Consider the following 14,905-nt stretch of genomic DNA (forward strand, 5'->3'; position numbering starts at 1 on the left):
GATCAGACGACCCACTGTGTTCCCTTCCAACCTGACCCAATCTGCCCTTTGGTGATAAAGCTGATTAAAAAACAGAGACAAGACACTGTCAAGAGCTCAGCCAGGTTTAAAACGAAGTGCAAGGGAAAGAAGTGCTATGTGTGCATCACAAAGGCAGCTGACCCAGGAGATTTAAGGCATGGAGAAGATGGGACAGAAAAACCAAGTGAGTTTCTAGCTGCAGTCCTTAAATAGGGATGACACTTGGGTAATAAAAGCATAACACCATTGCACAACTCCTGGCATGTGACCTGATCAGTAACTGTACAAATCCTACTGCAATGCCAGCAGGAGTCAGTCAGAAAAAAAAGAGACCAAAACTTCCTTTCCCATTCCATTTGAACTGATTGCCCTCAACAGAGACAAACATCTCCTGTGACATTAAATTGTCATCAGCTTCTGTAAATCCCAGTTCACTCAGTCTTTTCTTGTGCATCTGTTTCTTCTTTGCAGAAGTAGCCCCAAGTACATTTGCAATTTCAGAGTTGTTTTCAGTTTGTTCAGAAGTCTCAGCTCGCTTACAAAGTTCCAACTCATCAGTTACACATCCAGGTTGTCCTTGCCTGGAGCCCTCTGCACAGGCTGTCTCATCACCTGCCTGGGTAGGCTGGGTATTCCCTAAGGCAGGAAACAGAATGGTATCAGCAGTCAATGCAAAGCAGCACATCATTAAAAAAAATCCTGGAATTAATTTTCTTTAATCTTAACATTGTCAACTCATCCCACTCTTCGGTTAAGTACTCCATGACAGTCACAAATTTCAAATACAAGTTGTGAACTATGCAATCCAAAAACCTGGGTATACTAGACTTAGTATACTGTTTTAGCAGTTTCTTCTAAGAAAAGCAAAGTACCTGTAGCATCCTTCGTTTCAGAGGGCATTGCTGGTCTAACCAGGACCACACCATATCCATCATTGTTGTGGATCATATTATGAACCATGGTTATCTTGGGAACCTCATAATCTTCATCTAAGAAGTTCTACAGAACAAAAGAGAAATCCAACATGTCATGTCCAGCTAAAGGGACACAAAAATCTTCCTAGTTTTAGGCAGAATCAGTTCTCTGTATTAGCTAGAGCAGGACTATTTGCTACACAGGAGACACTGCAGTATCGCGGTGCCCCTTGCAGAGAAGCGTCCTCAGAAACTCGTCCTGTGCTTACAGGCACGTTCCTGCTCTCCTGTGGGACGAGAGGGATTCCAGCTCTCCTGTGAGAGCCCCGCTTCTGCCCACCGTGGAGGGAGGGACAGGAGCCACGGGTGGTGATGCAAGGCGGAGTTTATTCCTCCTCCAAGGGTCCAGGGATGAAATGGCCCCAAGGGGCAGAGGGAGCGGGGTGACAGAGGAGAGCCAGGGGTCGGGGTGGAACAACCAAGGAATCATCGGAGGGCACAGGGGCAGCACAAAGGGGGAAGGAGCAATAGGTTACAAACGTTTTACATGAAACAGGGAGGCATGGCAGGGGAAACCTTATCATAACCATTATGAGGAGAGAGTGCATAAGGGCATTCCCTCCATGGGAGAGAGGCAGACTCTCTGCAGGGCTTGCAGCCTCCACTCCACTGCAAAACGCATCTTCTCTTTCTGGCAGATAAGAAAAAAATCAGGTGACTGCTGGAGTGGATAAAATGAAAATACGACACTGCAAAGCTGCTGCAAGGCTGTCTGTCTGTAGGATGGGTTTGTCTTTGCATAACTGGTTCATCCAGCAAGGATGAAGGCAAGCTCAAGGCAAGCATGTGTGACACGTAAGAGTTCCAACATAGCACAGCAGGGTTTTGAGCCAGCCCAAACCCATTGGCACAATGATTAGCTTTTAGCAAACCTGTACCTTGTGACTGGGACTGACCTTGATCAGTATTCCCTCCTTGCAGTGGTGGATCCCGTTGTGCAGCAGGGAGCATGAACTTCCTGGATAGATTTCCACACCTGCACCCTACAAGACACAGCTGGTAGCAGTTCACAAGCAGTTTAGGCACATGTACCATTGAACTTGACCACTCCATGGCACATCTTTGTGTTCATCTACCAGTTTGCACAATGCAAAACAGCGTTGCCCCTCCAGCTTCACAGCTTTGTTATCCAGCTCAAGCAGCTTTGTTCAAGGCTGAGGCCTCACAGCATGGGGCACCAGTGCATGAAGGCCTGCTGAAGAGTAGCTGAACAGCCTTGCCTTACTTGCTTGTGCTTTAGTCATCCTTCCCAATACCACAAGCCCCATCATTCTTCAAAAAATCCAAATCAGAGTCCATTTTTGTGCTTATCATCCCTCTGTAAGAATCAAAGGTGTCCAAAAGGGCATTTCATTTGCAGAATAAACAGAAAACTAGTTATGGGCAGAGAAACCAGAAAGTCACTATAAAAGTACTGCAGGACATGAATCAGCTATGCAGCCATGATTATTTCACAGATATCCCCTGTTACTGCATCACTTTGCTATCATCACACACAAATCAGCCTGAGACATTTGACTAGATTTGGTAAGAGGCTACAAGACCCCTGGGACCAATCTTGATTCAGTAACATGAAGCTGTCCAAAATGATTTTGTAAAGGTTCTCTCCAGAGCAACAGAAGCCACCCTGTGACTGACTGCACTATTTCCAAAGAGAAACCTTTATTTTAAATTGGGAAATAAGCCAAAGTTAAGAATGAGTGTGTACCTTTGCCCCGTAGAGATCTGAGTTTTTCATCAGTAGCTCAGCTGATGTCCTCACTGTTATTCCAGTGGTTTCACACTGTAACACACAATTCTCCAGCGTGGTTTTCCCATGATGGACATCTACATACAAAGAAACAATTATTGCTGGATGAACCAGTTCTGCAAAGACAAAAACCCCTCCCACAGACAGACAAGCTCCTTGCAGCAGCATTGCAGTGTGATGTATTTATTTTATCCACTTTAGGTTCAATTCACTTATTTGCTCATGTGTGGTTTGAACTCATGCTGTTTTTCTGGTCTAAGCAAGGACACTGCTATGAGGGAGCACTGGTTGGAGATTTCTCTTAGAAGTTTTTTTGACTTCTTTTCATTACATTCCTAGGAGATTTTTGGATTCAAAAGATATCAAATACATGAATACAAGTGTTAATAAATATTTTAACACATTTAAAACCCCAATGTCTGTTGAGGAAAAATATTGGTAGCATCTTCTGCAAAAACAAGGCCAATAAACTTCTTAACAATTTAGACTTAAGTGAGTGTCAGTTTGAAGGTGCTGAAAACAAAGTCCCACAGCAGTCCTACAGCACCTGCTCCTCAGTGGAGCACTGGCTGGGGTCAGCTACAGCTGAATATTGCCATGGCAGCTCTTCTGTGGGAAGAATTGCTTCCTTTTCCTGACACACGCTGTCCTGCACTCAGAGTCAGGCTGCCTTAACAGCAGAACAATGATCAAGTTAATAATTCCAGTAGAGGAATAAAGCATAAGAGTCATAAGAGCTTGAAAGTATAAAAAAGTTATTTTGATGTCCACATTAGAAGCAAGTTTAAAAAAAAGGGGAGGAAGACTTGATACATATACTTGTAGGGCTCCTCTCTATGATATTTTGTTAAAATGCAACACTGGGGCCCAGCTTTAATTCCAACACTAATAATGAAAGAGTCACAAAAAGGTCAAGATGCTTTTACACTTACTTAAAATCCCCTCCACAGCACCATGTTGCACTAACTTCAAATTGGAGATCTTTATATTGGCTCCTGTACAGTCAAAGAAGTTGTCTCCTTTCCCTTGCTTTTCTATCACGACATCATCTGGCAGGCCATAGCCTAGAGCAGAGGTGAGAGATGCAAGCTCAGGGAGTATCTGGTGACAGGGAGTATCTGAGCACCTGCTCAGTACATAAATGACATTTAAATCTATGGCAGAAGTTTAAACCTTGATGTTTAATACCTTGAATAGGATTTTCAACAAGCAGCCAGGCTACACCTTACACCTCCCACTCTGTACCAAGGTGCAAGCACTCCAAACTAAACTCAAAAGTTACCTTACATGAATGGTACACAACAAAATGCAAAGTTATCTGAGAAAGTTGAACAAATGGGTAACTGAGCTCACATTTGCCAAAGCCAAAGTCCTCACTCCCTAAAGTTACCAACAGAGCAGGGGGTATGCAGGAATTGAGGACACACAGGCATCTCCAGTCTGCTCTCAAAGGACAGCACAGAAGTTCACTACAGCAGGCAGAGGTTCTAAAGAACACAGAGGGGAAAAGCAGTCACACCACAACACAAGGGAAAAAAGTGCAAAGGGCTTGATATTGTTAGCATGCTTCATTCAGCTTCCCTATTTGCACAGAATTTGGGGGGAAAATTCAGTGTTCCTGTGTTACACAGGCTTCTAGATTAATTCAGTTTAAAAAGCAGCTTTCACAAGCACATGCCAACATTGATTTACTAAGCCATCCACAATTGTCAGCATTTAAGCACTTACAGGAAAATTTACAACCATGTAAAGCTTTTATTGCTTGTCACTGACAAGAATCACGATAAGGAAAGCAATAATGCAAGATCCATTAAAGCAGCATGAGTCCTATCATTTTCTGAAAGCACACACAGATAAGAAGTGCCCAAGCAGGATGCCAGCTTTTAACCAAGTACATAAATAAATAAATACTGCCACATGCAAGTAGAAAGGTTAAAACCAAAATGAAAATAAAAACCTTTGAACAAGAGTTGGCAGAAAGTTTTAAAGACAGGCAATTTAATGCAAAGTTAAGTGATTGATATGTCAACACATGATATTACCTAGAAACCTTTTCCCACTGCTACTGATCTATGGTCACCCCTGAAGAGGAGGTGGCAGGGGGGCAGTTCCAGCATGGAAAAAGAGAGCACTACAGGACAGCAAAAGTCTAACTTCTCACCACTACAGAAAGATGTTATTACCCAAAGCAGAGTTTTAGGAATGACTGTCCTGCAGAGTGCCTGCAGTTTTCTAACTGCGCCTTTAGCTTGCTTTACACTTCCCCTCCGAAGCAGCAGCTCTAGAATGAAGGGAGATTCATTCACCTGCTGCCCAGTGGGGCTCACTCCCAGCAGGGCTGTGCCCCTGCCTGAGCAGCTCCAGAGCAGCCAAAGGCCACTGTCATCCACTGCCCCTGAGCACAGACAGAGAAGGGCTGATGCTGCAGGCTCCCAGCCAGCTGCAACAACTATGGCACAAGCAGAAGGGAAGTTCTTAGGTGCCTTTGCAACACCTTTTTGTCAGGCATGGAAGTTCTCTTTATCATGACATCCTGCAACTGCTACTGCTTTAACCTTATTTAGTTCCTGTAAGGAACTTATCTTCATATTTTCAACCTCAGTATACTGACTGCACAGTGTCTGGGAAAAATAGAAGCTCTACTAAGCAAAATGACATCTTTCATGAGTCACCCCTCCAACCCAAAAACGCCACCAAAGCAGCCAGCTGCTCAGATTAGTGCCAGCAAAGTTTGTCTTGATGCTCCTACTTCAAATGTTCCTGGCTGCTCCTACTGCTATAATACCTTATCTAACAGGAGTCCTTATAAGAAGATTAAATACCTGACAAGTACTTGTTATTCAGAGCACGGTTTCTACTAAAAATACAAATTTATATGCCTTGTTTCTTAAAATAGAGTAGTTCATCCTCTAATGTGTGATACTGCTTCATTTGTATTTCAGTTTCCTCAAAGCTAGAAAAGCAATAAATAACACCAGACACAATTTTAGAACAATGTCATTCTTGAGATAAATAAAGCACTTTATCGAGGTCCCTTGTCCTGCAGGTGCATTGGTTATCACCGTGTGTCTGGATAAATCAAACACACACTGGAGACGGGCAAGAAAGAAAATTATTCATAAAACAAGAAGGGCGAGAAAAGTGAAGTCCAGAACAGCAGGAAATTAAACACTCAGCCTTCTTCTCATTAAGAAACTTTGACAAGATGAAAATGCAACTGAAGTATCTCAACAGCTGCAGAAGCCCCAGTGATAAACAGACTATAACAGTGCAACAGTGTGTGCCTGCCTAAAGCAAAGGGCTACACTGAGAAATCAAGAATGGTGAGGGAGAGACAGCAACATTTCCTAGGCAAAGCAGAAGTATTTAAAACACAAATATTTTGCAAGAAAAAAAAATCCTAAAATCACATCTGTTGTGTCTGTGCAGAAAAAATGTGTTAAACAAAAGTTCCCTCCTCCACCCACATGCTTCACACACTGCAGAGCCAGGCTGGCAGCCCCTGCTCACCTATCACCAACATGCTCCAAATGCCATCAATAAATCCTAACAGCACCTCCTGGCTCCTTCCCCCTGCACTCCCTGGGGCTGAACCAGCAGTGGGGCTCAGAGGCTGCCCCTGAGGCACATTCAGACACACAGAGAAGAACAAGGACATTTCTTAAGTACAGCTAAGTTAGAAGTAATTCTGAGAGGCTTCTACTCTGTTTCCACTATCACAACCATCAAGGCCCTTAAGTTTCTGTTGAATCCTCTCTATTACCTCACCATTTATGCAGACAAATAGAAGGAAGTTATAAATTTGCTGTTACTCAGCAAAATCTGCAGTTTATCTGCACTACAGCTAATGAAACAGCTCACTCCACCCTGCATGATGTACAGCTCTGCAGCAGAAACAGAAGACTTTGAAGAAAAAAGCAAACACTCCTGGCAAACTCTGCAGAGTAAATCCTTACACAGAGCTAGTTTAAGACATTCCATTTACTTGTTTCAGTAGCAAATACTAGTAGCAAACCTTCTACCTTCTAGCTCTACTGAATCAGCAATGGAGAACACGCCATCCACAAAATAATGGCCAGGACAGATAATCACTCTGTCTCCTTCATAACAGGCATTTACAGCTGCCAGTGGATCACGGTGAAACTGCAAGAGACAAAAATACACATACAATCAGCTCCCAAAGAATGCTGTAAAAATGGATGCATTTATGCCCACAGAGCTTGCTTTCAATGAAATGTTGCTGCTTTTGCTTAAAAGAAACTCTTTCAATGGTACTAATAACACAAAATTTCTACTCTGAATTCAAGAATTGTAGCCCTCTGCAGACAAAACCAGCCTTAACACATGACCTTGATGTTTGTGTCATGCCCATTCCCCCCAGGAGAAAACTGGGGCACAAACAGATCAAGGAGCACATGCACCCCAAAGCAAACTTCACTATAGCCTTGGTTCCAGACCAACACTTCAATAGTGCCTAAGTGATTTGCCATGAAGAAATAGATGACAGAAGCTAAAGAAAATAAAGACCAAACAATTCAGCAAGAAGAGCAAAGCTGGTCTGAATATTCTTGTGTTTGTTCTGGTACAAGTCACCCCAAACAGAATTCAGATACCACAGTGGTAAATAGTGCCCACACAATCCTTTTCCTTGATAAAGAGGGCAGGCTGATATTCTTCACAAACCTTACTGAGAGTTTCCATGCTGAAGGATGACAATTAGTAGAGAAAAAACACGCATTTATTGCTTCCCAGCAAATTCCAGGGTAAGCATGATGAGAGCACTTTTTCAGTTGCCAAGTCAGAAAAATCGGGTTTACAGCCTAAAAGTTACTCCAGGACCTTCCCCATAGCTCCATTTTGGCAATCTGTAATTCATGAACGCGATCAGAATTACAGCAAGCCATTTCATTTGGGTCCAAGGAATTCAGCCTCTTCTTAACTGCTGAAGCAGCAAGTCTTATCTGAATTCACTAAAACTAAACATGACTGCTCCTAAAATAAATATATTTCCTATACGGTACCAAAGCAAGAAAACAACACTTTCCTTCAAACTCTAGATCATTATCAGCAGCATCAAGGGAGGTGGGCATTTCAAAAATAAGTTCAAGTGTCATGCCTAACAATGTTCCACTGTAGAATTATTACAGGTTCATCTCATTTCCTACACACAGGAAGCTGCTTGTATAGAGTACTCAACAGGCACAAACATATTAAAATAAATTGTTTGAATCATCCAATTTTACCACTTATTGTTTGAATTACAGCGATTTTTTTTTTTGTACTGACAGAATAATACCACCACTGTAGTATCTTGCACATGATAAATTAACTTATTCTTCCACATTGTTTCTTGAGAGGAAAAACTATTAGCAGACAATTCCTGCTACTGCACCTGTATTTCTAAGTCTTCACAAGATTCTGGGCAAAGTTTCTCCCTCGCCAACAAGTGGAGCAGATTTGCTGTCATGGTCCAGGGCACGACATGAATGACCTTGGCACCCGTTGGTCTCAGTCCTTTGGCCTGGAGGCTGCCGTACTTTTGGTAACCAAACACGTACCTGCAACAAGAGCAACAGAGCCAACAGCTCTTGCTTCAGTAACCACCTCCTCTGAGTTAAGTGATTCCCCTTAGGAGCCTCCTTCCTGCACAAACCCGCCAGTTACCTCAGCAGAGGATTCTCAATTAGTTTGAGCTTTTGTTTTAAGTGCTCCACTTTGTCATACAGTTTTAGTCCTTCCACCATGGAAACGTTTTCTGCTTCTGAGTCCGAATCATTGCTTGATATGCTGTTCCTCACATTTAAAAACTTCTCATAAAGCTTCTCACATTGAGACAACAAGTTCTGGTAATCAAGTACCAGCCCAGAAGGCACCCGTTGTTCCAGGATGTCATAATGCCTGCAATTCAAAGCAAGGAGTCAGCATATGGCACATTCACAATCCTCAAAAACCAAACATGAGACTGGAGAGAACTTCAGGAGTTCTGCATCACTACTTGAGTCAAGGTTCTCTGCAGTCAAATCAATACTGGTCCCTTTTATTTGAAAGCAGCAGAACCAGAAAACCTGAACAGACACAAATATATTACTTTCTAAACAGCTGCCCACCCACCTTGAAAGACTGCCTACAAATCAGAACACCACCCTAAAAAAAAGGGAGAAGTACAGCCATAAAAACAGAGTAACAATTCTAAGTAAACAATATCTAAGCCTTTATTAGAAAAACAGAGTCACACTCATTCCTCCTGGGGAATGACCAATTTACAAGTTTTTATTTACATTCAGCTCGGTAGTGGGTTTTATTTCACGCCCAGAGGTAAAGAATGGAGCATCTCATGCCAGTTTTTATTACGATTACAACTTGTACCAGTGTGAGGGTAACTACTGCTGGGTTTGGGGCACCATCTGATGAAACACCAAGGCTCAGAAATCAAGTGGCAGCATCAGTTGTGTTCACTTTCCATACAAAATTTTGACTAGCAGACAGTGAATGCTGTTAGAACGAACTTGACTTGGTTTACAAATCAAGAGGAGCTTTTTACAACTTACTCTGAGTCACTATTCCCACCCACATCACACATTCCAGTGGTTCTGCCCTAAGAACAGCAAAGGTCTTGCACTCACAGTCTCAGTCGGGGCTCAACACACCGCACAAAGTAATCAAACTCATCCTCTTCCTCCTCATCCCAGGTCCTCCAGATGCTCCGGTAGAAGAACCTTGGGAAATAAAGTGTTAAACCATGAGAGCAGAGTCAACAGCACTGGAAACACAGTGTTACCAATTTGAGAATTCACCTCAAAGCATCACCTCTCTCTAAATCCATGTTACTGTCCCTTACACTGCTCAGTATACACAAAGTCATCTTTCCTGCCTGTTGCTTACCTGCGTAAAAAGTTTTATTTTGTGTGTCTAAGCTCAAAATGCATTATAACCTGTGCTCTACTTCCTCAAAAGGGAGTGAAAATTGAAACATGGATTTGAAAACACTGACACACTTAAGATTCTGAGGCTTTTTGGTTCTTTGGTTTCAGCCAATCACCCTTCAGCTAAGCTTTCTTTCTGACAATGTAGGTCATTCCTCCTATTTTAACTTTTTTTGTCCAGTCCTACAGCCTATTTGTAGAGAGGTTTCAAACCGCATGTAGTCCCTGAAAGAAAAGGAGGTAAAAAAAGAGACAGATGATGAAGAAAAAAAAAAAAACAGAATATGTGAAAAGACACCCAAAGAATAAAGAGCAAATTTAGGGGAAGAGGCAAAATGAAGAAAGAAGAATCGGACAAAAAAAAAAAAGAAAAATCCACCAAAATGTTATTGAAGAGAAAGAACAGTGTACCAGTCTGTAAGTAATACAGTCCAAGGAACTCTGGGGGGAAAAAGAGAGGGAAAGCAGTCTCCTCAGAGCACCAGTCATCAGATTTACTTTGGAAAGCTTGGCTTGTGGAGCTGCCAGCAGAGCCCAAGAATTCAGGACAGGACCCACTGGGTACCAGCAGAGTGCAAGTGTCCTACCTGAGATGCTCTATGGCCAGTGCTGTCTGGTCAAACTCTCCTGACTCATCATACACAACCCAGAGCTCCTGCAGTAGGATCTGATGTTCCTTCAGCTCCAGGAGCTCCTGCATGCACTCCTGGGTAAAGCTGCTGTCCTGGGACTCACACAGGAACGGTTCACTGAGCTGCACAACTGCCTTCAGGGCCGGGAAATTCACACCCACCACCTGTGGGAACAAACAGCTCCAAAATCCCTCCGAACTGCAGATCCAGCTAAGGGAAGGGTCCATGATGTGCCAGTCAGCTGGGACCCCCCACACACCAACACAAATGGTACCATACTCAAGGCCATCTCCTCAGCTGAAGTGATAACCCAGAGTTAAGCTTCCCACAACCCCACAGCTAGAGAGCTTTTCCACATCCAAAACTTCATTCAAATCCCTCAAAGCTTATAAAAAGGTAAGTTGCTCCCCCCCCGCTTTTTGTGTTGCTTGTTGTGTTTTTAAAAAATGGCAAAAGCAATATCCTCATACTCAAACAAACCAATACCTCACAGCCCCTTGGGACTCCTTTGAGGCACATTTTTCTAAGTGCCCAAAGGATACAAACAATCCAAAGAGATAGTCTGGGCAGTGAAAACCATTTTGTCACTAACTGGGCAGAAAAGAGCTGAGGGGCCACACAGCTTTTCCCTCCTCAATCGCTTGTGATAGAGCTGCAAGCTTCAACATCCAAGATTTGCAACACAAACCCGGACATCGAGAGACTTAGGAAAGTCTTTTACAGGTAAATTATGTTAAGTGGAGACAAATGCCTGAGCAGCAGAGATCCACTCACCCCAACAAGGACCTGAAACACATCAGTGCGCCAGATCGCCTGCCAGCCACAGGGCTCCAGGACCTTCTCCAGGTACTCAGCTATGAACTGCTTCACCTCAGAAGCCTTGCAATCAGCTAAAAAGAAATTGAAGACAGTACATTTATGCAAGGAATGGAAGAAAAGTTCTCCAGATCACTGTAAAATGAAAGTCAGCACAATTGAAATGTTCTTCTACCACATCTAAAGTTAGACTTCGTTGTTATGCACATGATAACAATCAGCATTTTTGCTGTTTTGTGCTCCTCCCCAAGACATCCAAGACTCAACCTTCCAGACACTGAAGGTTTCAGTGCCAATGGTATTAAACACATAACCTATGCCTTATCTTAAACAAATTTACAATACACAAAAAAAAATTAGGAAGACCAGCTAAAACAAGGCACAGAATCCACTACTTACAAACACTTCTGCCTTTCCATCATTAACATTTTATTTACTTATTCAAAACTACTGCCTCCTGGTGCACCAGCTAGAGCAGCTGAGGTTACAGCATAAGTGATGGCAGGACACTGGATCTTTTCCAGCCCCATTAAAAGCATCTCACAGCTTAATATATTCAATCGACTCCACTAAAACTGAGTTGTTTGAAGTCACTACAAGAAAAGTAACATTATCTTAATTTCCTATGAAAAAATTACTTACCCAAGATATAATCCTGGTAAGCGCTGAATCGCTCGTAAAACAAAAGATGATCGGTGTGAAAAATATCTGGGAAAAGCACATTCCCGTCTGGCACAGTCCTTCCCAAAGCAGTCCCTGGTTTGTCACGACTGCCATAGTCACTCCAGGAGTCAGCACTCCAGTCACTCTCGGCATCTTCCCGTGGCAGATCTGGCAAGAGGAGGCGGGAGTAAAGCAAACCCCACGAACTGTCACTTCAACCACTCGCTCACTCCTCTGTTCCCAAAAAACTCTTGTTCAGCCCAAGCTCTCCCATGAACCTGCCTTCTACAGCACGTCTTAAATCACGCTTGATGAAGCGTTGCAAACCCACAGACGTGGGTGCTAGGCACTGAGAAACACACAGAACTTCACAACTTAGAGAAAAAAAACTAGCCACCACATTTTAGTGCTTATTTCTAGAGCCATCCCTACCCTCATTTCCAGCCCGGTGCCCACGCCCGAGCCGGGGGGCGGCTGCGGGGCCAGCCGGCTGTGAGGGAGCTCCTGCCCAGCGGATGTTCCCCTGCCCGGGGCGCGGCCGCGGGGGATCCGAACCCCGGCGGAGCAGCCCGGACAGCAGGGCCTGGCCTGCCCGCCCCTCACGTCCGCACCGTCCAGCTGCAGCTGCATCCCTCGGGCTGGGCCCGGCCGGCTCCCCGCGCCCTCCCCGCCCGCATGCACACGCAGCCCGGGACACACGCGGCCCGTACCCTCGGCCTGCCCGGCGCGGTCCCGCGGCCCAACGCCTGCGGCTGGCGACTCCCGGCCGTGCCCCTGCGGTCCCGGCAGCCGCAGCTCCGCCATTGCGCCTTCAAACCGCCCGGCAACTGCCGCCCGCCAGCGCCGCGCGCTCATTGGCTGGCGGCAGGCAGAGCCCCGCTCTGATTGGCTGGAGGCAGCGGTGGCCGTTAGCGCGCAGATCGCTCCGCAGCCGCCGCGGCTCGGCTCTGGAGCTGGGCGGGCGCGGCCCGAACCGAACCTCCCCGTCCGGCCCGGCCCAGCCGCACCCACCAACCCTGCGGGCCCGCCAGCCCGCACACAGCCTGCCGGAGTGTGGATGTACAGCGCCCGGGGAGGAGGAGAGGCCAAGCCGCAAAAAAATATAAAAGCACTCTACAATCAGCACCCTAAAAAAGAAAAACAAACAAACAAAAAAAACAACAACAAATAAACGAACTAAAACCCCAGCCCACAGAATAGAAGCCCAGACTAACAGAACAGAATTCAATACTCTGGTGCGCCAGGCAGCCCCAGTTTGCTTCCAGCCCCGGCCGGTTCGTATACAGAAAACACTTGATCAAAATGTGAGCACGGCGCTGTTTCATGCCCCAGCGCTTCTCCCGAGGCCACTCGGAGTGCGCGTTCCGAGCTGTGACGATAGTAAGGGCCGAGAGGGATTACAGCCACAGCAATTGCTCCGCAACAACAGCGGCCACGAGAGGGCTGCCTTGGATTTCCGACCAGGCGATGGAGCGGCTCCGTGTTCGCTTCCCAAATAGCGCCTGGTCTGCAGCAGCGGCTCACGGACTGGGTACACCGACCGCCCAGACCATCCCGACATGACCCGAGCAGCAGTTTCCGTACGTCCGCTGAAACCAACCCTTGCCCATCCAAACTCCGAGAACTGCTTAGTCCCCAAGAGATTTCTGTGGAATGCCGTCGGAATTTAACCATTATACCACGCACGCGTGTTTAACCATACACATACAGTTGTCATCTGAAACAAACGCCACTTCGACTTTCTAGGAAAGCCAGCCGGGTTTTATTTAAAAGGCATCAGAGGCGGGAGCCCAAGATAAGCTCGAGCCCCGCTCGGCAAGCCAGACAAGATAAAAAACCAAATCCAAGAACTGTGGCACAGGACAAACCACTTCCCGGCATTCGAGTTCCTCGGACAAAGCGGGAGACTGAGCGGTCGGGGGTCTTTATACCCCTTGGGCTTCTGGGATTGGGGCGTCCCCCAATGCTCCTTCTGATTGGTTCCCTTCCTGATTAGCTGTCTCTATTGGCTGACACATTGCCCAATTAAAGTCCAAACCGTTGGCTTCACGCCATGACGTAATGTTCCAGAAAGTTCCAAGCATCCTTCGCCCACAGCCATTTTGGACACTTCCCGATTATTTATAACAATTGACGAACAACTTATAACTTCTGATAATTAACTTACAGCACAGCTGGTCAACAATACAACGTTAAATAACATTATCACATCATTTAACCGCCCCAGCTCCGCTCCCAAGCACTAACCCATTTGTAACACTTATCAATTAACACTTATCAGTTAATGCTTATCAATTAACGCCTATCAAGTAATTGTCCCCAACTCCGCCCCCAAACCTTAACTTATTTATAACATCATCTATAACAGTTAGTTACAAAATTACTGTTGAACATCTGAATCCTTCCCAAAGGTGTATTGGTAAGGTCAGGCTTTCAGTGGAGAGTGTGTTTGCAAATAAAATGTCTTTAAATTGGCACAGTTTAGTACTTAAGTGGAGGGAAGGGATGCCATCCAGTGGGATTTTCACAGGTTGAAAGGGACCTCTTGGCCAACCTCATGCATTTGAACGAAGCCAAGTGCAAGGTTCTGCACAGGTACAGGCTCTCCAAGACTGAGACTATTCCTAGGGAAAAGGACTTGGTGGATGAGTAACTACATAACCGTAAAGTGATGGCTATGGAGATTCCCATATGTAGATGTTTCAATTATTCTTTCTCTAAATAGGTACAATGAACTCAGGGCTTACATTTGGAAGATCAATTCTTTCTCACCAAGGTGAAACACTGGCACAACATTGAGCTCAGGACAATTCACTTACCCCTATTTGTTTTGTTTACAAAATAGTTGGGGGCAGATTGTGTTCCATTATGTAAGACTTACACACTGTTTGGTTAAATATCCTCAATCCTTATAAAAGAGCTGGTTAACTTCAAAGAAACAGCGCTGGCAGTTGATTTCCAAACCCAGTGATTGCTGCTGCAAGTGTCATGGACATATTAAGCTCCATCTGGTAAAAAAACTCCTCTACAGTTGGTTTCCTTCCTCTCATATTAGAAATAGAAACAGTTCTCTTATTGTATTTCAAGGAAAAGCCGTTTCTGGGAAAGGGTTAAACCAAGCCCCAT

General features: G+C 44.9%; 1 protein-coding gene across 1 annotated transcript; it reads right to left on the bottom strand.

The window, feature by feature from the left end:
• Positions 1–206: 206 nt before the first annotated feature.
• On the bottom strand, positions 207–12,598 carry SHCBP1 (SHC binding and spindle associated 1). The gene is made up of 13 exons (XM_014881639.2): positions 12,490–12,598; positions 11,759–11,947; positions 11,075–11,190; positions 10,256–10,464; positions 9,369–9,461; positions 8,410–8,643; positions 8,138–8,303; positions 6,768–6,888; positions 3,678–3,809; positions 2,704–2,822; positions 1,892–1,978; positions 894–1,020; positions 207–657 (listed from the first exon to the last, which is right to left on the bottom strand). The coding sequence occupies exons 1-13, from the start codon at positions 12,581–12,583 to the stop codon at positions 338–340; spliced, it is 2,007 nt and encodes a 668-aa protein (XP_014737125.1). The 5' UTR covers positions 12,584–12,598; the 3' UTR covers positions 207–337.
• Positions 12,599–14,905: the final 2,307 nt, after the last annotated feature.

The sequence above is a fragment of the Sturnus vulgaris genome, chromosome 12 (genome assembly GCF_052056855.1).
Source record: "Sturnus vulgaris isolate bStuVul1 chromosome 12, bStuVul1.hap1, whole genome shotgun sequence".
In the NCBI taxonomy this organism is placed as follows: domain Eukaryota; kingdom Metazoa; phylum Chordata; class Aves; order Passeriformes; family Sturnidae; genus Sturnus; species Sturnus vulgaris.